Genomic DNA, 23,766 nt, shown 5'->3' with positions numbered 1-23,766 from the left:
GAAGATCCAACTCACTTCCAGTTGATCAATGATGGACAGAGGTAGATACACCCAGAGAAGAAACACTGGGAGGGGAATGTAAATTGTTAGCACTAATATCTGTCTGCCCAGGTTGCATGTACCTTCGGATTCTAATGTTTATTGTGCAACAAGAAAATGATATTCACACACATGTATTGTACTTAGACTATATTGTAACACATGTAAAATGTATGGTATTGCCTGTCGTCGGGGGGAGGGAATAAGGGAGGGGGGGTAATTTGGAAAAATGAATACAAGGGATAATATTATAAAACATATATATATATATAATAAAAAAAATTAAAAAAAAAAAAAAAAAAAAAAAAAAAAAAAAAAAAAAAAAAGAAATGCCATGATTTGGAGCTGATTTTCTTGTTTCACATCTAGTAGGTGGACTAAGGCATTCTGAAAGCAAGAATACATATGGTAGACTCTGTGTTAGAAAAAAAGAAACTGCTTTATAATAAGGCCTAGATTTTATTTCTACTATCAAAAAGAATAATCAAGAATCTAAAGATGTGAGAACATTGTCCCAGATTGAAGGCCAAGATATGTGAAAGGATGGAAATACCTAAATGGTTTAAATCAGTTCAAATCATCGAGACTAAAACAAAACAAAACAAATTTCGGGGTACTGAAAAATAAATTATACATGTAATCAGAGGACAATTTAGAAAATGCTTTTGAGTTATTTTGTTTCAAAATATTAAAAAAAAAAAACAGACAAAAATGCTGATTTTGGAAACCATTATAAGCACAATGGCAACATCTATTCGAGTTTTCAACCTAAAAAGTGAAAGCATTGATCAATAATAATGGCTACATTAAGAATACACTATAGGGGCAGCTAGGGGGCGCAGTGGATAGAGCACCAGCCCTGAATTCAGGAGGACTCGAGTTCAAATCTGGTCTCAGACACTAAACACTTCCTAGCTGTGTGACCCTGGGCAAGTCACTTAACCCCAGCCTCAGGGGAAAAACAAAATAAAACAAAAACATAAACTGTAGATGTAAAAACAAAACAAAACAAAACAAAAAAAACCCACTATAGCTGTAAATAACCAGTTAAATAACCTTTAGCTTCTCTCCAGGCTTGGGAACCATAAGAGAAGTAATGTTTCAGGGCTTTGCATTATTGCACTATTTATCAAACTACTCAAGATTTTCAGGCAGTCCAGTATAACATATAGGAAAGCAGGGAGAATATGAAGTGTTCAAGGAAAACTAGTGTGAGCCCCAAGTCTGCCCCGTGGCTCCAAGAAGCTGGAGCATGCACAACGGCTCTGGTCACAGTATGGGCAGGGGTGCTAAACCAGGTAACTGAGAGACCCCAATCCCATTGATGATTGGGGGATCTGTCTCAGGCAGGGGAAGCCTCCCCATGGGGAATGGGCGGCTGAGAACAATTTGCTCCAAAGGCCACAGAGGGGGTTGGAACAGGAGCTCCTGAGCGCTTCGTGTGAGGCCAGACATGGAAGGCCGACACTTACTGCACCCTGGGTCACTGCCAGGTGTTTCCACTTCTGCCCTGTTATCGGATGACTCAGGAAGAGATGGCGAAGCTGGTGACTTGACACAACTCTGTCTCCCTTAAATCTAGTTCAGTCACAAGTCCAGTTGTCACCCATGATGTTGTGGGTCCTTTTGAAAATGCATAAAGGCCATAGAAAGGTGACCTCAAGGCCAGGAATGTCTGCCTCCTATTGCTACCTCTGCTGTATATTAGTTGGGTAAACCTGGTACATTTAATTTAGACATTCAATGCTCTATTCAAATTCCTACGACTCAGAGAAGGTTATGACCCGTAAAGGTAGACAGAGCTAAAGAGAGAAAGAGGGACAGAATTCTAATCTTTAAAAATGTATTTATTTATTTTATTAAAGCTTTTTATTTACAAAACATATGCATGGGTAATTTTTCAACATTCCAACCTTCTGTTCCAAATTTTTCCCAAGAGGGAAAGAATTCTAGACACAGCCAATGAAAATTCAGAATCAGAAAAGGAAGTGCAACACTGAGAAAATGAGGGAGAGCTGCAAATATCACAGAGAAATCAAGAATAATAGGGATGGAAACAAAGTCATTAGACAATCAAATGATAATCCATAACTTTAAAAAATGCAGTTTTAGATGAATGAGGAAATCAGAAGTCAGATTACACAGGGATGGAGTGAATGGTCTCCACCAAAAGACTCCACCATGGTAGCAATCCAGTATGTGAAGGGGTCCCAGTGGGGAAGAAACTGGTCCCCTGTCAGACAATATTGTCAGAATTATCAAATGCCTATTTGTACTAATGCGCCCAATCTGGAGGTTAAGGTATATGTCAACTCCCAAGGTTACCTTAGATACCTTAGTACCAGAGAGTCAGAGAAAAGAGGAAAGGAAATAGAAATACTGAATTCAGATAGCTTTTTTAGGGTGCTTGAATGAGAAAAAAAGGAAAAGTAAGAGATAATAGCTAGCAAGGATGGTTGGATGAAGTGAAATTTTTTTTTTTTTTGGAGGCTGGGGTTAAGTGACTTGCCCAGGCTGGGTCACACAGCTAGGACAGTATTAGAGTGTCTGAGACCAGATTTGAAGCTCGGGTCCTCCTGAATTCAAGGCTGGTGCTCTATCCACTACACTACCTAGCTGCCTCTGAAGTGAATATTTTTAAAGGATGAGGGAAACATGAAAAAAAAAAAAGAAGCCATTCAATATGAGCTCTTCTCCACCTCATATTCCTCCCAATGATCTGTTCTTTTCTCCAATTATTTGTGAAGAGGTGATTTATCTTTTTAACCAATCCTAAACCGTCTAGCTTGACCCTATCTGTCTCTTCTAGAAGATTGCCTTCACTATTATCATTTAGGTCTCTAATTTTCTTATCATTTCTCTGTGACCCACAAATATCCCCATAGCTGGATGTGAAGCATCTTAAAAAGCTAGAATTACAGGTTAAATTGAATAGCATGAATGAAAAAGGTGGACTGGATCTCTAATTTTCTTTTTTCTTTTTCTTTTTTTTTTTTCTTTCTTTCTTTTTTTTTTTTTTAATGCCGAGTCAATTGGGGTTGGGTGACTCGCCCAGGGTCACACAGCTAGGAAGTGTTAAGTGTCTGAGGACAGATTTGAACTCCGGTCCCCTTGACTTCAAGGCTAGTGCTCTATACACTGTCTAATTTTCTGGTATACCAAATTTTCATTGAGGAAATTCCTTCAACTAGTGCAGATTAGGACCTATTCAGCAAATTAGTCTTAAAGAGTTGTCTAAGCCATTGAGAAGTTAAGTGACTTATACAAGATCATATTGCCATATATGACAAAAAGAGACTTGCACCCAGATTTTCTTACTTTGAAAGTCAGTGTTCTCGCTACACTGGGTACCCCATATTATCTGTATAAACTAAGTACAGTCGAATATTTGGGTAAAGTCAACTGCCCAAATATAAGTTGGGAGGCATGTGTAGATAGCAATTCATCTGAAAAAGATGGGGAGCACGGGAAGAGTTCTCCTTAAGATTTGTGGACTGACAAAGGTTCTGATAAAGGCCTCATCTACAGAGAATTGACTCTATAAGAAATGAAGCCATTCTCCAATTAATAAATGGTCAAAGGATATGAACAATTTTCAGATGATGAAACTGAAACTATTTCTAGCCCTCTTCTCCTAATGATTACCACACATATGCATCTTTTTCTTCTCAATACATTCCCTTTCCAGAGGAAGCCCAAGTAGAGCAGGTAGAGCCATGGATAGAGCACCAGCTCTGGAGTTAGAAGACCTGAATTCAAATCCATCCTCCTGAGCTGGTCATTTAAGCCCAATTGCCTCTTTAAAAAAATTTACATTCTCTTCATAGATCACCAAAATTTGGTTTCTGTGCATAGTATTGCAAAATTCATTGTATTTTCTCAACAGACCACAGACTTTACAATTTGCCTTCTCATATTTTTCTCTAGATTGGATATTTTTGCTACCAAAGGCCAGGTGTACTCTTTGCAGAAAGGGGAATGAAATCCATCTTGATTGTGCTTTGTGCTTCTGATGACCGCGTTTCTGGGGATGAGATGAAGTGCAAGGGAGGAAAGTCTTGTGGGGAATGAAGAACCTCAAGGGAGAGAAGAGGACCTAAGCCATTTCCTTAGAGTGTCTGAAGCCCTCCGAGGATTCTACGTGACTCTGGTTAAGGGACAGAATAAAGAAGGAATGACAGAGCCATCAGAATTATGTCTAAAAAAAAGCAGTCTATCCTTATTAGATAAGTCTCACTGGAGGATGAAGCTAAAAACCCCTCACCTGTATGGTTCTTCTTCTTCTAAGACGGCACTGGTTCAGCAAAGACATGGACAGTAATTAATAACCAAACAGTGTGGATTGGCATTCTGAGGAACACTTACTCTTCCAAGAGCTGTGAGCCCACTGCTATGAGATGTCTTTGATCTAATATAGACAGCCAAATGAGCATCTTTTTTTCCTTTCTTTTCTTTTTAAATTAATTTTTAAAATTATAACATTTTTTGACAGTACATATGCATAGGTAATTTTTTTGCAACATTATCCTTTGTTCTCTCCCTTCTGTTCCGAATTTTTCCCCTCCTTCCCTCCACCCCCTCCCCTAGATGGCAGGCTTTCCCATACATATTAAATATCTTATAGTATATCCTAGGTACAATATATGTGTGCAGAACCGCATTTTGTTTTTGTTGTAGCAAAGAAAGAAAGCATCTTTTCTTAATAATGTGCTGCCCTTATGAATAAAATGGGAAGGGAAAGTTCGGGAAAACAAATACGGAGAAGTTAAATCACTTGAAGAAAAGGAACAAACGACATGGTCGGGTAATGAAGGTCACACAATGGTTAATAAACCATCATCTCAAATTGGAAATGCAAGATGGTCCCACTAACAAGGTGGGCAGGATGCAGGAGACCTCCATTATTTAGTGGGAATGCTACAACCAATATCAGATTGGATCCCTCAAATGTGTGTCCTTCACAAACAGCTTGTGACTCTGCCAAAGGCTTGGGGCAACCCCAGCCCTGACATCCTGCCTCCTTTGCTACCTCCGTGGGCCCCCACCTATGAGGATCTACCTCCTGAGAATCACTTACATGTCACCCTATGAGACATGTCTGTTCAACTGGACCTCAGTGGCTGTCCATCCAGTAAGAGAGGGAATACTCTATGGATGAGGGGTCCTGGAAGGACTTCCGCTCACGAAAGCCATGTGGTCGGTATGCCAGAGAGCCTGGAGAGATGGCAGACAAGATCTTCACTTACTTATTCTTGAATAATAGCCTTGGATCTGCCCAAGTATTATGGGACAATCAAAGGTTGTCTCCAATGGATAACTTTTGCCAGCATCTTCCCACATATTGTTTGTAGGGCATGTCAGTGCTCATCAGAGATGCTGACTAGAACGATCGGGTTCATGACTGTATAAAGACAAAGAGGTCAAGGAGTTTGGACAAGGGGAACACTGCAATGTGCAGTGGATATGATTACAACATCATCTAGTCCCCTTAAGGACAAGAATTGTTACTGCCTTCATGCTCTTCCTGCCAGTCGGATCACTCACCTGTGAAAGACCAGAAAAGCATGTTTGGTCCTGGACCTGACTGACTAGCACAAGAATTCAACACTGTTCCTCTTTCACTAACTAAAGGTGAGATTAATATCTACCTGGGATACGGCACTGCGTCCATCCGCTTCATCCCAGGAGCAATCATTACCCACAGTCTCACAGATCTTTCTTATTGGTTCCTCTGTACCATATCACCCATATGGTCCAAGATCAAGTCTACTGCCGCCACGTCCTCTGGGCTTTCCACTTCTTGTGCCACCCTCAGGCTGCCGGAACTATTCAGTGCTAGACTGGACTCTTGAAGTGATATCTTCATCATTCCTTTGAGTGTAAGGGCTGAGTATCTCACCTCCCAGAAACCATGTCTTTGCTGAACCAGTGCCAACATCTGGTCATGGGATTGCATCTGTAGAGGAAAGAGTCGGGGACGGCACTGAAAATTTGAGTCTTGGTGACAGGGATGATGGTATCCTTGACAGTAACAGGGTAGTTCAAAATAAGAGACCTTAAAGGAAAAGAATGAGTCATTTTGGGTATTGGGAATTTGGGAATTGAATTTGAGATGCCAGTGGGACATCCCATTCAAAATAGTCAAGTTGGGGTGTGTGACTGGGGCTGAAGAGAGACTGGGGTGGATATACAGATATGGAAACCATCTGCATAGAGATTACCAAACTTATGAGCTTTTTGTATTTTAAACACCTCCTGGGGAAGAAATAAACAGTTGTCTTAGACATACATTACACATCAAATACTCTTTGGAGAAAAGCCTGGACATGAACCAAACCTGTCTTAAATAGGGGATAACTCGTAAGCGTAGAAGATAGTATGGTAGAACTAGAGTCAAAAATTGTTTCCAACTCTTTGCAACCTCATTTGAGATCTTATTGGCAAACGTACTGGAGTGCTTCCAATTTCCTTCTCCAGTTCATTTTACAGATGAGGTTACTGAGGTAAACAGGTTCAAGGACTTTGCCCAGTATCACAGGTAGTGTCTGAAGCCAGTTTTAAACATAGGAGGAGTCTTTCTGATTCTAGGCTCAGTGCTCTCTCCACTTGCCATCTAGCTGTTCAGAAAACCCAACTTCAAATCTTCCCTTCAGACACTTTCTATGTGGCCTTAGCTAAGTCACTTACTTAAATTTTATCAACCTCAACAGCCTAATCTGAAAAATGAAGACAACAGCAGCACGTAGTTCCCAGGGTTGTTCTTAAGAATGAGATAGTATATACAAAATGCACTGAAAGCCTGAAATGTTATTTTTTATGAGCAATTCTCCCTAAAATTCTGAGAAATGGATATGTAAAGTGCCATAGTTTAAGGGGAAAAAACTCACACACCTTTTTTAGGAGCCAGATTTGCCCTGGAATGAACCTAGACTTTGAGTGACCACCTAGAGTGCAGGGAAAGGAGAGATGTCCTAGCAGTGGTTATTTCATTACTTTCAATGATCACCCGGCACTTCCCATTGGAAACCAGCCCTGATCTCCTCACATGTAAGTAAGTACCTTTTCCCTTTTCAAATAACATCATTTGTGCTTGTTTAAATATATAATTCCCTTACAAAAAATCCTTTTACTGCCCTGTGGCCACTAATCATTTTAGAGCTGGATATTAGTTAATAGGAGGTCTTCATTTTTACAAATAAGAAAGTTAAGCACTAATAAGCCAAGTGAGCTATTCAAGGTTACACAATAGTAGGGATATAACCATTAGATTCACCTGTCCTCCCACTGCACCATGCCATCATCCCTATGCAGTTCAGCCCTCATTTCTTCAGTTCCTTAAGCATTTTCAACAACTGCTTGATATAATGACAAGCATTTACACAGCATTGTACTATTTGGCAAGTGCTTTACAAACATTTCAGTCTTATAGCAACCCTGGGAGAGAGATGCTTTTATTATCTCCATTTTTACATATGAAGAAACAGATAGAGGTTATGACTCAGAACTCTATAGCTATTGTGTCTCGGAATGGATCTGAACTCCGATCTTTCCCATCTGCTCTATCTGCTATCTATCCAATCTGCTTGCCACTGCTGCTCTATCCATTGCACCACAAAGCTGCCTCTGGACATCAGCTGGGTATCTAATACACTGGAAACTCACCATACCCAAAAATGCCTTAAATCCCTATTTCTCTGAAGGACATCGTGATTCTTAAGTTCATCCATGTTGACGACCTAAGAGCCTCCCATGAGAATACAAGCTTGAACTTCTCTAACACAGTGCGTGGCATACAATAGGTGTCCATATCCAGTGGGTATCTGGGCCTTGGCAATTCCATCTCTTCGTTATCTCACATCTGATTTCTTCTATTTACACACATAAAAAGCTACACTAGGGAGCGGATCCAGCCATTCTGGAGAGCAATCTGGAGCTAGGTCCACAGGGATATAAATCTGTGCATCCCCTCTGGCCCAGCAGTGCCTTTACTGGCTCTGCATCCCAGGGAAATCATAAAGGAGGGAAAAGGACCCACATGTACAAAAAAAGTTTGTAGCAGTTCTTTTTGTAGTGACAAAAAATTGGTAATGATCTGGACGTCCATCAATTGGGGAATGGCTGAACAAGTTGTGGTATGTGAAGGCAATGGAATAATATTGTTCTATGAATATTACTAAAAAAAATGATGCACAATCTGATTAGAGAAAGGCCTGGAAAGATTTACATGAACCGAAGCCGAGTAAAACAAGCAGAACCAGGAATACATTGTACACAGTAACAGCAAAATGTGTGATGATCTACTATGAAAGTGGCTCAATGATCTAAAGTAATCCCATAGACTTTGGACAGAAAACGTCATCTGCATCCAGAAAAAGAACTAAGGACACTGAACATAAATCAACAGATGCTACGTGCACTTCTTTTTTCTGTTTTGTTTTATTTCTCCCATGGCTTTTTCCTTTTGCTCTGATTTTTCTCTCCTAACATGATTCATAAAGTAATGTGTATTAAAAATAAATTTACTAGAAAAAAAGAAATGCTACACTAGGCTACATTTAAAGAAATAACGGAGCCAAGAAAAAAAAAGAGCTGATAGTTCTGCTTTGTAAGGCCATGTCTGGAGTACTGTGTTCCGTTCTAATCACCATATTTGAGAGACTACAAACTAATGTTCAACCACAAGGTTGTGCCCAGAATAGTGAGTAAGCTGGAAACTATTAGGATCTGTTAGAACTACAAGCAGAGTGTGAGGAGGTGGGTTGTTTTTTGGTTTTTTTTTTGGAGGGGCTTGGCTCCGGAGGACAAGAATCAAGAACAATGTTGCAATGGATAGAAGTTGTGGAAAGACTGAGTGAAGCTTTATGTAAGGAAAAGTTTCCTGACAATTACAACTATCTAAATGTTGAAGGGAATTTTTCAAATTGTGATTCCCTTTCCAAGGAGTGACCAGATGACCATAATAATGGCACCATAAGTGAATAGTAATCCTAACTGGTCAACTCTGGGTTCAACTTGATGACCTCAGATTCTTCAAAATAGCTTCTGTGAATGCTCTTTTGTTAATGCTGGAGTCGTGGCTGAAAGCTTTTAACCAGTCGCTACACTTAAAGAGTTTCTCTCCAGTAAAGACTAGACAATGTTAAGACAAAAGTCATAACTAAAGGTTCACAATATGGTAAACAAAGGTAATGGAAACTGTATGGAGAAGTCAACCAACATTTCAGCAATGTAGTGATTACACAAGCAGCAGTTAGAAAATTTATTAGGATTTACCTTTGGCAGTTATCAAAACGCTCATTAGCCAGTGTATAAGAAGTGCAGTTTACTAGAAGCCCTGGATCTATATATAGGATATAACTATCCCTAGGAACCTGATTACCAGGGGTACAATGGGCCATGTTGGTAAAATCACTAATGTACCAGTGGCAACTAGGACACTAAATCATGTTGTATGCCTTCCCACCCCCTCAGGAATAAAAGTTCTTATGCCCTCAGGGACACAAATGGGTTCTTCCAAGGAGGCTATCACACAGGATGGAAGAATTTACCTGAGTATATAATTCAGAACTTGGGCCTTTCTGTGTGTTTCAAGATGAAAAACAAAACAAAAAACAAACAAACAAACCAACAAACCCCAAAACTGAGGAATGCAGTCTATGTTTTAACACAGAGAAATTCTATACACTTAATATTAAATATTATTTTAAAGTGATTCACAAGTCAATAAAACTACTGATCTGTACAAAGTACCACCTATAAGTACTCATCTGTATTAAGGCATCAATGCTATCTAAAGAACTTTTCATAATCATTATATTAAGCATTTCTTTCAGGTATGGATTTTTTCAATAAAGTCCTAATGCTACTAGCTAAAGGATTGTCCAAAGAAACTGAATGATCTGCCCCATATCACAAAAAGTGACAGAACAGGGATTTTGAATTCCGATCCTCTCTCTAAATCCAAATTCAGCATTCCCTCTATTTGGGTAGAGGTATTTCTAACTTCATCGAAAAGATTTCTCTCCAGTATGAATTCCCTTATGTGCAGCAAGTTGTTGACTCCAGCTAAAGGATTTTCCACATTCAGTACATTCGAAGGGTTTTTCTCCAGTATGTATTCTCTTATGTCTAGTAAGGTCTCCACATTGATTAAAGGATTTTCCACACTGATTACATTCAAAGGGTTTCTCTCCAGTGTGAATTCTCTTATGCCTGGTAAGACCCCCATGATGACTAAAGCATTTCCCACATTCATTACACTGAAAAGGTTTCTCCCCAGTATGAATTCTCTGATGCATAGTGAGACCTCCACGGTGATGAAAGCATTTCCCACACTCATGACATTTGAAGGGTTTCTCGCCAGTATGAATTCTCTTATGTTTTGTAAGATCTCCACGATGATTAAAAGATTTCCCACATTGATTACACTCAAATGGTTTTTCTCCAGTATGAATTCTCTTGTGTGTTATAAGTTCACCACGATGATTAAAAGATTTTCCACATTCATTACATTCAAATGGTCTCTCTCCAGTGTGGATCCTGGTATGTGTTGTGAGCCGTTCTCTTCTGCTAAAGGCTTTCCCACATTCATGACATTCAAAAGGTTTCTCTCCAGTATGAATCCTCTTATGTGTAGTAAGTCGTTCTCTCCTGCTGAAAGATCTCCCACATTCATTACATTCAAAGGGTTTCTCTCCAGTGTGCATCCTCTTATGTATAGTAAGTCCTTCTCTCCTGCTGAAAGATCTCCCACATTCATTACATTCAAATGGTTTCTCTCCAGTGTGAATTCTCTTATGTTTAATAAGGTCTCCACTCTGAGTAAAGCATTTCCCACATTCGTTACATTCAAAGGGCTTCTCTCCAGTGTGAAATCTCTTATGGCTATCAAGGTATCCACGAAAACTAAATGATTTATCACATAAATTACATTTAAAGGGTTTCTCTCCTGTATGAAGCCGCTTATGTTTGATAAGGTTTCCACGCTGAGTAAAACATTTCCCACAGTCACTACATTCAAATTGTTTCTCTCTGGTATGAATATGGTCACCAAGGTATCTGGGACGATTAAACAATTTTCTAAGTTCATTATGTTTAAAATGTTTTTCTCCCATAGGAAGTTTTTTCTGTTCAGTAATATGTTGATGCCAATTAATGGATTTACCAAATTCAAAGGGTTCTTCTTCAACCCAAATGCCCTGATGTAGAACAAAACAAGAGTGACAAGTGAATGCTTTCCCACACTCGTAACATTTATTTGATTTTTCTTCAGTATCTTTCCTGTGATGTTGAATAATGTCTGAACGACAAGTGAATGCCTCCCTACACTGATTACACTTACAAAGCGTCTTCTCAAAAAAGCTTGCAATACATTTACTTTCATCTAACCCTTGTTTGAAATTCTTTCTATGTATTTCATGTTTCTGCAGACTTTGTCCCAAGGCTGGACCCAGACTGAAGCCTTTTCCAAATTCATCATATTTACTGGCATTGAAGTTAGTAGAAGGATTTCTGTGGTTGATTATAACTTGCTGGGCTTGTTTTATATGACTTCTCTCCTGATATTCTAATCTAATGTCACATTCCCAGGATTTTGCAAATTTGGAATTAAAGACACCATCTTTGTGAAGTTGTTCCTTGGATAACTTTCCAACAGAAATGTCTTGCTTGGGAATTGGTTCCATTATTTCACACATAGTGCCCGGCTTAAAGCACACTGAAAAAAGAAAAAAAAGTGTCAATCTGTAATAATCTCTGTGCCAAGGTAGCAAGGTGGTATAATGAAGAGAGTTTAAATCTTGTCTCAAATACTTAGTAGCTGTGTGACCTTTAAATTAAAGGTAGAATTAGAATGTAGACTTCTGAATGACCAATATTAATATAAAATTGGGTTTCCTCATCCTCAACTTCCTCATCTATAAAATGTAGATAATACTAGAACCTATCTCACACAGAAGTAGAATAGAACAACATGGCGATTGTAAGGATCAAGAGAGATAACATATATAAAGTATTCTACAAATTTAAAGCAATATGTACATGCTAGCTGTTCTTAGAATTTTGTTAATCTCTAAATTGTCTCAACATACAAACATCAACACTACAAAAGACAGAACACTGTAACAAACTAAAGCTAAAGATATGTGAAAAGATAGTAATAGAGCATCTTATACTTTAAGAAAGTTCAAGTATCTAAGATTAAATGAATTATACATTAGGGTCTCAGAAAAAAACATGAACACAGAATTACTGCCGATAATCTTTAGAAAGATATCTGAATTTTCAGGAAAAAAGAAACAAGTTGAATCTGGATTTGCCTGATGCTAATTTCTATCAAGATTCTATATCTTATAGTAAAAGAGATAGTTTCTGTACAGTTATAAAAGAAAGCTTTGATCAATAAGATCTAGCATAACAAAATTAGGAATAAATCATGTCTAAAGGAAAATAAAATTGCCTCGCATTCTTAAATGATAAGAAAACCTATATAGCACCTACTTTGTGTCAGGCACAGTGTTGAGCACTTTACAATTGTCTTTACATTTGACCCTCCCAACAATCCCAGGAGGAAGATAGCATTATTATCGCTTTTTTTCGGTTGAGGAAAAAAGCAAAGGTTAAGGGAGCCAAAGTCACAAGGCTAGGAAGTCTCTGAGGCTGGATTGGAACTCAGAACTTCCTGACTCCAGGCCCAATGTAGTCCCTAGCTGCCCCAGCTACACAACCGAGTTAAGTCACCTTACGTCCCAAACTCTTGTGGCACAAAAGGGAATTATATTGGCGTTCTCAGTCAACAAACATTTATAAAGGGTTTCCTCTGTGATAAGTCCTGTGGTGACATTGAGAAGACTCGGGCAGTCGAGAAAGCTAAGTGACTCGTTGGTGCCTGCAGATGCCCCTGCTTGGGCCCTATCCCTGCCCCCACCCCAAGCTTCCTTCCATCACATCCTCAGAGGGAGATGCCTTGAAGCAGTCTTTCTGTAAGCAGCCTGGCAGCAGGCCCCGTCCAGTCCGGGACACGCAGTCCTACTCTGCAAGCTCCCAGCAACAAACTCTGTCCCCTTTGAACAAACTCACATCCGAATGGAAACTTAGGAGCTTTGTCCTTTTGTTTCTTCAGGAGTCTCTGCCCGTGCAGGTGGGGCTCCCTTGCTGGGGAACTCAATAAACACTCACTGGCCCCTACATTTTTGATTTGGGTTTGGGTTTGTTCTGGTTTGTCCCGGCACCAAGCTTACATACATACAATATATGTAATAAATAAATACAAAGTAAATATAGAGGCAAGGTAGCCTTGGAGAATATATGTCTGGGATATACAGAACTCAGAGTTCTGTTCAATTCCACACGTCTACCAGGATTATCTAAAGTTTTCATCCAAGAAAACATGGGAAACTGATCATTTCTGCAGGTGACACAAAGCTGTGTGGGACTGCTAAGTAAGTCAAAAATTTAAATCTGCTCAGCAGGCTGGCCCCCTGCATTCAGAATTATACAAGCCAGAACTGGGGGGACACACACGTTCAGAGGGCTTGAGACTCTGGGAAGGAACTCACAGGCTGCTAATATGATGATTGTTCAGTCATTTCAGGCACCTTCAACTCTTCATGACTCTATGTGGGTTGGTTTGGTTTTTTTGGCAAAGACCTGGAGTGCTTTGCCCTTTCCTTCTCCAGCTCAGGAAACTGAGGCAAACAAGGTGGAGTGCCTTGCCCAGGGTCACCCAGCGTGGGAGTGTCTGAGGCTGGATTTGAACTTCTCCTGCATCCAGGCTGGGCACTCTATGGCACCTCCTGGCTGCCCTAATAAAACGTGTAGGCCCCATCAACAGAGGCATATTGCCCAGACCCCAGGCAGAAATACAACTACTCCATTCCAGCCTGCTCAGATCATAGGCTTTTTTGGTCACTTCTATAACCATTAAATGGACCAACAACATGAAAATAGCAGGCCTGGGGACAATTTCAAATGTGTCACACAGGAGATGAGATGTTTTATCTGTAGCTATCAAAGGCAAAATTAGGACCAATGGGTGTTCCCAAAGCAGTACTGACAGAGCCGGGTATAGACAGCAGCCCCAGGAAGGATCATGGGATCTGGAGCTAAAAGAGGCTTTAGAGGGGAGAAAAAGAAGGGAGACTTTGGAGGGATAGCCCAGCTGATTAGGAAACAGGACCAGAAAGGTTAACTGACTTGCTCAGGATAATACACAAACTGTTGGAGGCAGGATACGTACTCACTGACTATCCACGACACCACACGGACATCTCTTCAAAGCCCCCACAAAAGAGCAGCCTCAGGCAGGGACACCACAGCAGGCAAAGTCCCCTAACATGCCTCCCTAGTGTGTTATGATTCCACTGAAAATAATTGCAACCTCTCCTTTGATTGCAGAAGAAAGGAAAGAGAAATTCTAGGATAAATTCAGTAAGATACCCTCTTTCCTCAATTAAATGAAAATGTACTTCAACACTCTAACTTCAATGCATGAGTGGGAATCAATTGATATGGTGAGAAGTATACCGGAAAGCATAGATTACAAATGGGAGAAGCTAAAGATTTACAGAAATCAGAAAGATCAGAGGCTTGTTAATGGCACAGAAGACTCACGCCTCTGTCTAAAGACTATCTTCCTTCAAGAAAAGACTCGGTAGATGCTGGGCATGGTGAGCTATGGATAATAACAAAAAGCGAAATCAATAATATTTTGAGAGACAGGAAAAAGCTTGTTACTGTTGTGAAAGACCCTGTTGCATCAGCTGTCTTTGAGTAATCAGCTTGCTGATGTATAAGAGCAGAGATCAAAATTATTATAATGCTAGAAGAAAGATTTGTAGGAGAAAAGATACGCTATACGACTGAAACAACTCAATCCAAAAGAGGCTATTTATAAAGTAAAATGGGTCATGTAAACAGAAAGGATGTCAGAACCAATCCAATCAATTGTTTTAATAACAAGGAGCTCAAAGGAGGCTAAAAAGAGTCCTAGTCAGCAAATGTAATTGACTTCTAACGCAGTCATGGAACCCAAAGGCAATCCGGGCTTAAAATAGGATTTTTTATTTTTTTTGGGTAAAATATCACAAAGATACATAAAAATACACACTTAAAGAAAACTTGGAAAAAGACGTAACAAAGTCAAGTCATCCAGAAGCATTTATGGATGAGAATGGAAGTAGGCTAAGATAAACACTAAGGATGGTAAAACCATGAGACTCTAAGATTAAGCCTGATGTGCCTATGGAAAAGGTAGAAAAAGGCACTACAGAGAACAAGGATGAGAAAAAGCATCCAGACTGATCTAAGTGACCAGCAACGGCTTCCCCCACATCAAAATTATTCATGAATCTTTTAAGTTATAACAACAGAGATAATCTCATTCTGTGGCGACCGCGTTAGCACCCTGCGTACCTTAGAATCAGCCAGAGTCAGGAAAAGCAAAAGTCTTTAGCGGTAGAAGTGAAGAGAGTGGACATGTAGGATCTCTGAGACCTCACCTCTTCGTCTCTCTGTCTCTCTGTCTCTGTCTCTCTCTCTGTCTCTGTCTCTCTCTCTCTCTGTCTCCCTCTCTCTGTCTATCTCTCTGTCTCTCTGTCTCTGTCTCTGTCTCTGTCTCTCTCTCTGACCCTGGCTAGCCTCCCTGCACCTCCTAGTCCCTCCCACAATTCTCTGTATACACCAAACGACTGGACCAGCACAGGATAGTGGGAAGGGCCATTTTCCAAGCATATTCTTAGAGAGTATTGTCCAGTCAGTAATTCGCCTCCAGTGCTCGATTGTCCGACCCCGGTGCATTGACTCAAGACTTTCAGCCCTTTACATTATTCGATGACATTCTCTTCATAAACATGAAGCAATATCTAAAATGAGGAAATACGTTCACTAAAGAAGTTGATCACTGTCACACTGTGCTGAAGGTAGGAGTACCACAGTGGTGACGTACTCATTCGTAAGGCATCTTGGGGGGGGGGTTCAATAGGCAAGGATAAAATATTAGAATTTTATTAGCAACAAAAAAAATCAAGAGAACACTTCTCTATATGATTACTTTCCTATTTACATAAAATCTTAACTTCTCTATGTGATCATTTTTCCATTTATATGAAATCTTAACCCTTCTCTGTGACTTTTCCCGGGATCGGCCGCAGGTTGGACCCACAGAGTCCACGTGCCCTTTGGGGCGGACTCTTAACTTGGCATATCTCATGTTACAGCACCTTCTCTGATGAGGGCACATGGGACACTGCCTAAAGACACCGGGAGAGTCTTAGAAGCAGGAAAGAGACTTGTGGTCATTAAAAGCACTCACTGCTGGACAGAGGAGATCCAGCACGGAGTCCAAACTCCCTAACAATGATATGCTTTAAAGTTTACAAAACTTCCTGAAAATATTCTCTTTCATTTAATTCTCTCAACAAGGGATTCTCCTAAAGCTCAAGTCCAATCCTGCCACCTACAACTCAATAGATGCTTTGGACTTCAAAACCTTCATGACCTAGTCTCCCCCTCCTTTCCAGGCTTCTTCCATCTTACTCCCTAACATGTGCTCTTCGGGGCTCCCGGCTCTGGCCACGGTCTCCCTCCACAGAGGGCCCTCCGTCCTCCACCCTGACTCCCGAGCTCCATGCCCTCCTTTAAATCCAGCCAAAATTCTACTTTCTGCAGAAAGCCTTCCCCAATCCTTCGGTCATTCTGCATTCATCCTATACATGGCTTGCTTTGTACATATTGCATGTAGTTTCCACCACTAGATTTTAATCTCTGTGAGGGCAGGAGCAGATGTTTGTCTCTTTTTGTCTCCCTGGCCCAGGGGAGGTTGCCCTCCAGGGGCTCCTGCTGGCACGCTGATGTAATCCCGGCCTCCAGGAGCCTCCTGAACCCCGCCTCCTACCTCTGCGCTTCTCTCCAGGTTCTCCTCAGGCCCGGCGTCAGTGGTGGTCTCAACTGCACCTCTTAGAGGCCCTGCCCAGTCCTCCTTCAGGCCTGTAGTCTCTGAAATTACTTTGTGTTTATTTAACTCCTGACTTCACAGGGAGCCAGATTACGAAAAGCCTTAAATGCTAGACATTTAAAAGCTTGGAGGATGTAACCGAGAGTTACTCCTCCAGACTCAATTACCACAAAGACTCAGTGTTCTAGATCCAGGCCCAGTTTCATATGTGAACTTCAACTGCCTGCTGCACGTCTACCTCTGGTACCCCAGGTGATCCCAGATGTTGCATTAAGCTCTGGAACCTTGCAGAGAACCCTGCTGCACGTCTACCTCTGGTACCCCAGGTGATCCCAGATGTTGCATTAAGCTCTGGAACCTTGCAGGAAGTGTCCTGGAAGAAATCCATAACTACTCAGAAGAATTCATCCATATAAAAAAGACTAAATGGATGGAAAAAACTCTTGGCCAGATTCCGCTACCCATATAGAGAGATGAAATACAGAGCTTGTCCATAACTATATCAATCTGGGGCAAACGGTACAAATGCCTAAATTGGGCCCAGGAAGTGGAATAACTTGAACATGAAGAAGAAAACAACATCGGTTACCTTCAGGAAACGGAAAATCTCCTTCAACAGCCCCAAATATCTTACAGCAATAAAAGCCTGTCTTTCTGAATACCAATAATCTCCTGCTGTCACGTGGCCCTAAGACACGGAGTACCATGGTCTCCAAAGACTGAAGATGGGTAACACAGGAAGGTGTGGATGAGGACTGGAGCAGGCTGTAGCACATAACAAATAAGGAACTTGGAAGAAAAGGAGGGAAGAATGTCATCAAAGAAATATGTTAGAAAAGGGAGCCGGGCTGGTCAAATGGTGAGGGTGAGGGACGACAGGTGGGCAACCTACTGAGAGTCTCATCGATATGCTCATGATATCCAAAAAGAGCGAAGGCCTCCATCATAACATGCGGGCTCACAGGAACCGTATGGGATTCATAAGCTGGGTGGGAACCCAGATTGATCCAATCATAATTTTATTTTAGTATGGGAACAATCTCAAGAGTTAAGTATTTTCTGCAGGGAGAAAGCTCTACAGGAGCCAGAGATGACACTTGAACTGAACCCTAAAAAAGTCAGGGTTTCTGAGAGGTGAAGTGGAGAATGACCCTGATTTTAGGGATGGGGAAGAACTTAAACAAAGGCAAGAAGATGGGAGATGGAAAGTTGAATTCTACTAATAGCTAATCTTTGGTCAATTTTGGCCAAAATGCAAAGTGTACAAAGGAAAATTATGGGAGACAAGTCTAGAAAAGTAGACAGAAATCCAGATAATAAAAGGCTTTCAAGTGCCAGAAAGAAAAGTTTATAATTTCTCTTTGAAGCAAAAGCCACATTTTCCCCCCATATTTTGTGATCCTATGGAATTTGGTTTGTGAAAATGAATATTTATAAGGAATAAATATGAGAAAGCTCAGATTCTGACCTCCTTATCCCTAGAAAACTTTGAGGAAGGCTGCCGATTTAAAGACAGGTTAGAGTGACTCCCATTTGTCTGCATTCTACTTACCTGGGCAGGTGCTTCTTGGGACTTCCTGCTCTATTATCCATGATGCATCACCTTTCTCCAAGTGAAGAATGATGTCTGGCTTGTCAACTGAAAGCCCTGAGGGCAGAAATGGGAAAGTACTTAGAACAGAACCATTTAAGAATACAATCTGAACTTTCTCCTCTTTTGGGAAAAGAAGATGTGCTCTGAAGGGAGAAGAGCACAGAAGACCTCTGAAAAGCTGTTCAGGATTATGTTCCCAGGGTCACAGAGTAAATCTGGATTCAAGAAGAAAATTAGTTCATAGGACTAAATTCTCAAAAGGGACATCCTTCTCATTTTCCCACAGCGTTTCTGGTATTTTAATGCAGTGGAACAAAGAATGGAGAAGGGACAGCTTCAAAGCCAGGACCACCAAACTGCAGATTCCCAGTTTCCAAAGAAAAAACCTTATACCCTGAAGCAAGATTCTGAATCTTAGTCCTTCCTGGTTCCAAAGGACTTGAGGATCTCTTTATATTACATCTGTTCTAAACTATCTCAGCTAAATGAGCTAATACTAGACATCCCTTAGCTTAGCAAATTCCATGTCACACAGGAAAATTTGTCTTTACCCAGGGAGACGAGGTTCCTGTAATTCTCCAGCATCACATCCTTGAACAGGTTCCTCTGAGTGGCGTCCAGGTACTTCCACTCCTCCTGGGTGAACTCCACAGCCACGTCCTTGAAGGTCACTGATCCCTGAAATATTCAACATATTCCTGCTCATCCAGTGGTCTTCTCTCACATGTACTTCGAGGGACACCTGAAGCTAACTAGATGTAGAAGAAATATCTGAACTGATACTGAATGAAGTGAGCGGAACCAAGAGGACACTGTACACACTAACAAAAAGATTATGAGATGATCAACTGTGATGGACTTAGTTCTTCTCAACAATGAAATGATTTAAGCCAATTCCAATAAATCTGGGATGGAAAATGCCAATCGTATCTAGAGAGAGAACTCGGGAGGCTGGATGAGGATAGAAGCAACATATGTTTCAGCTTTTTGTTTGTTTTTCTTTCTTGTGTTTTTTTCCCTTTAGTCTGATTTTTCTTCCACAGCATGACAAATATGGAAACATGTTTAAAAGGATTGCACATATTTAACTTATATTAGATTACTTGCTGTTTTGGGGAGGGGGTGGTGAGGAGAAAAAATTGAAATATATATAGCATTTTGTTTTGTTTTGTTTTTTTAGTGAGGCAACTAGGATTAAGTGACTTGCCCAGGTTACAGAGCCAATAAGTATTACGTATCTGAAGTCAAATTTAAAGGGAAAAAATCAGAATATAAAGTTTTTATAAAATGTATGCTGAAAACTATTTGGGAAAAATGCTATTAAAATTTTTAAAAGAATATAAGCAGGTTGAAGGCAAAAACATCTTTCAAAATGTTCAGGCACTTAATATTTTGAGTCAAATATTAGAGTGGTGCTAGATATTGAATTCTCTATTTGATATTAACTTAACAATATTTTTGTCCTGTTACTCAGTCATCCATATATAAGTGTCTGCTCAAGTTAAGTGTCCAACAAATAGTTCTCTTAGTTTAGAACCAGGTAAATACTCATAACTCTACAAAAGCACATTTGGGTTCTATGCAATTTTGCTAAGTATATTTTATTATTTTCGAAGATTAGATACTACGTTCCACATTACTGGGAAATGCCACATCATGATCCCAAACATAAACATCCAGGAAATGTCCTGAGTGCTTTCGTGGTGATAAAAATCACAGCTGATGTAGGCACCCAGAAACTGTAGCTTCAAAACCCAAAAGTATTAAGATCTCGACTGCACAGCAAGGTAACTGGCTTGACAAAAAGGATTTAAAAGCCTATCTAGTAAGACCTCTGAATAATAATCCTATTCCCTGCTTTCCTACTGACAGTAGCTTTTGAAAGCTAGGGGAACTCTGACTCTCCTGTCCTGATCTCCTTTCATCTGAAGATCTGGAGGGAATCTCAGCCCTATTTCTTCAGCCCAAAGCCCCAGAGAATATTCAGTGTAACTAATCATGAAAATGATAGAAATACTATAAAAGTCTTTCAGGGATAAGAATTCTTTTTTTTTTTTTTTCATTTTTTCTTTTATTTGAGTCTTGTATAAAATGTTCAATAATTACACATATATAATTACTGTTATATTACTATATTTGATAGTCTCCATGTCAGTGAGAGGGGAAAAAGAAAAGAAATCAAAACTTTAAATAAAAATGTTAAAGATTTTAAAAAGGAAGCTAGCTGAGCTTGGGAAAATTAAAAAAAAAAAAAGAAAAGAATTATATTCAAATATAACCTATCAGGGGTTCTCAAACTACGGCCCACGGGCCAGATGCGGCCCACTGAGGACGGTTTTTTGTGGCCCGCAAGGTTGTGGCAAATGGGCTGAGGGGCGGAGACAGTGTGAGTTTTTGTTTTTACTATGGTCTGGCCCTCCAACAGTCTGAGGGACAGGGAACTGGCCCTTGAGGACCACTTTGTGATTGGGCAGAGTCTGGATAGGTGATCCTGGACAGGTTATTTAAATATCCAGTGCTCTAGATAGTCATATCAAACTCAAATAGAAACTGAGAGCACTAAACTATACAAAAGAATTCCTAAAGTTCTCATAATTTACTTAAAAAAAGATCAACATTCTCCGTATTCTATTATATTCTTATTTAAATAATTTCAGTTACTTTTTTTTATAAAAATTTTTAAAAAATTTTATAATTATATATATTTTTGACAGTATGTATGCATGAGTAATTTTTTTATACCATTATCCCTTGTATTCATTTTTCCAGATTTTCCCCTCCCTCCCTCCACTCCCTCCCCGTGATGACAGGCAATCCCATCCATTTTACATGTGTTACAGTATGACCTAGATACAATATATGTGTGCAAATCCAATTGGGAATAAGAATTCTTATGAAGAAAAAAGGGGAGGGAAACTTCTCCAACCACGAAAGGAGTAAACCGTTCTCTCATTCCACTTAAAGGGAATGTCATTTGCCAGCCTCGGACAAGTCTGACTTAGGGTTTCCTTCCAACCTCTGAGGACAAGGAGCCCTGAATGTGACTGGAGGTCAGGGCCATCTCTTCAGTTAGGAAACCAAAGATTCTTAAGTAAAAAAGAAACGCCTTCTTGCTTCCCTAGAACACAAGGTCTCTAGTGAAATGGCTGTAAAACCCGAATACCCCTGCTTAAAAGGGGCAGACATGTCTCCTCTTGTCCACGTGCTTAGGGGACTCTTTCACCAGAACTAGCCGGTACAAACATTTCAGGTGTCAATGAAAAGCGTTGTTGGGTTGATGAGAAGAAACAAACAACGCCATTTGCTTGATTGTGTGAATCTTAGGGAAAATTATCAGACTTAACACCACCTGCGACTTATAAGAAAAGGAAAATAGAGCATGTGTTAAAATGGTCTTTAAGAATATTAGGGGATGATTTGACTATCCTAGGATCTCACAATTCTAATCAAAATTTCCCCCAAACAGACAGAGGGGGAACCTTTTGCTGTTGCTCAGTTATTCCTGAGTCACGTACTGACTCTTCATGCCCCCTTTTGGGATTCTCCTGGGCAAGGATACTGGGGTGGTCCGCCATTTTGTGCCGTTTTCTTCTGCTCACACAAATTGTGTCCAAGGCCCTTGTGCCTGATGCCGTTTGGGCCCTCTGGTTTAGGCGCTGCCAGCTAAGAGTCTTCAAAGCGCAGCTCCTTAGGGGACTATGGAGCACCGTCCCTTGCCTCGAGTCTCTGCTGGGGCCAGACCGTGACAGACAGGGGCCCACCCGCAGAGAAAGCGAGGCTGGAAGGCGCCATCAAGTCCGGGAGACGAAAAGGGAGCTAGTGACAGAAATCTAGGGCCTGTCCCCGTGGCGCCGCCTCCACGTCACTGGGTGGACCCCTAGGAAGGGATCTCGCGTTCCAGTGCTGGCGCCATGCAACCTGGGGCCCGCTCCACATTTAACGGAACTTTCCCGAACCCTGGAAAATGAGGTCACGCTGGATGACCTCCGCGATCCTGGAGTGCGAGTCCGGGTATCCCCAATAAAAGGAGAAAGTCCCACTTACCCGGAAGGCGGCCCCGGGGCTCATGGCAGCCCTGGGGAGCAGCGGTCCTCAGCAGGCAGCCGGGCAGGGGAAGCCCCAGAACAGCGCCGGCCCGGCGGCTTCTGCGGAAACCACAGGGCCACAGGTTTCTTTGGTGGGGCCGGGCTCGGAGAGCGGACCTCCCGACCCGCGGCCAGGCTGGCCCCACACCCAAGTCCTCCAAAGCCCTTCGGGTTCCCAGCAGCGCGACGCGCGGGCCACGAGGAGCTCGCCCCTCGAAACTTGCTCTGCTAAGGAGAGATCTCCCCCCCCGCCCCCCCGGGTAAGGATGCCAGCTGTCCTGCTGGGAGGCCGAGGGCTACTTCCGGGCATCCCCAGGCTCGCTACAAGGAGAGGCGGGGACCGGAGTCGGTAATAAGGGGAAGGGGGGGGGGGGTCGGTACAAATGCTAGAATCTTTCCCCTAAACCTGGGGGAGACCTGGCAGGAGGGGGAGCAGGCAGAGGGGACGAGAAGACCCTGGGCCTGGGTCACGGCCGCAGCGCGAGGCACCGCATCTGGGTCCCCGGGCCGGGCTAGGATCCACGGGAACCGTGGGACCGACTCACCTAAAGAGAACTCCAGAAAGGACCTGCAGTAAAAAGAACACGGAAGCGGAAAGGAAAACATGGGGTCCCCCCCTCTCCAGAATGGGCATTTCCGGATATCCCAAGACGGCGGGAGGCTGTTTCTATGGCAACGATACCCCCAGAATTCCTGGCGAATGCGCGTGTGCAACAGCGACTTCTGGGAAATGTAGTCCTGCGGGGGCTTCTGCGCATGTTCAGCGAGCAGAGGCCAGCGTTGGAGACCTGAGGGTATCCAAGAGTGTTGAAAACTCCTGAGTTGCCACAAGGCTAAAGGGGCTACTGCTATAGGTGGGGCAAGGGTTCCCTGGCTGCCAAGCATACGGCTGCTTTCAGGCAAACTGGAACTGCTAGATTAGAGAGCTGTGCTTTGAATCTGAAAGATCTGGTTTCAAATCCCTTTTTTGAATCTGGCTGGGAGACCACGGCCAAGTCCCTTACCCTCTGACACTGCCCTCGCTGTTATATGGGGATAATGACTGACAGGAATAGCGGGAAGATCCACTGAAATCACGATGATGCATGCAAGTGTTT

General features: G+C 41.6%; 1 protein-coding gene across 1 annotated transcript; it reads right to left on the bottom strand.

Moving 5' to 3' along the window:
* Positions 1–367: 367 nt before the first annotated feature.
* Positions 368–23,204, bottom strand: LOC141562673 (zinc finger protein 74-like; the record flags this gene model as incomplete). The annotated part of the gene is made up of 4 exons (XM_074302679.1): positions 22,629–23,204; positions 19,136–19,262; positions 18,543–18,638; positions 368–426 (listed from the first exon to the last, which is right to left on the bottom strand). Coding segments are annotated over exons 1-4 (306 nt in total), but the record flags the coding sequence as incomplete, so codon positions are not given.
* Positions 23,205–23,766: the final 562 nt, after the last annotated feature.

The sequence above is a fragment of the Sminthopsis crassicaudata genome, chromosome 3, assembly GCF_048593235.1.
Source record: "Sminthopsis crassicaudata isolate SCR6 chromosome 3, ASM4859323v1, whole genome shotgun sequence".
Taxonomy (NCBI): domain Eukaryota; kingdom Metazoa; phylum Chordata; class Mammalia; order Dasyuromorphia; family Dasyuridae; genus Sminthopsis; species Sminthopsis crassicaudata.
Note: the sequence above shows the minus strand (reverse complement) of the source record. Positions and strands in the feature narration are given on the sequence as shown.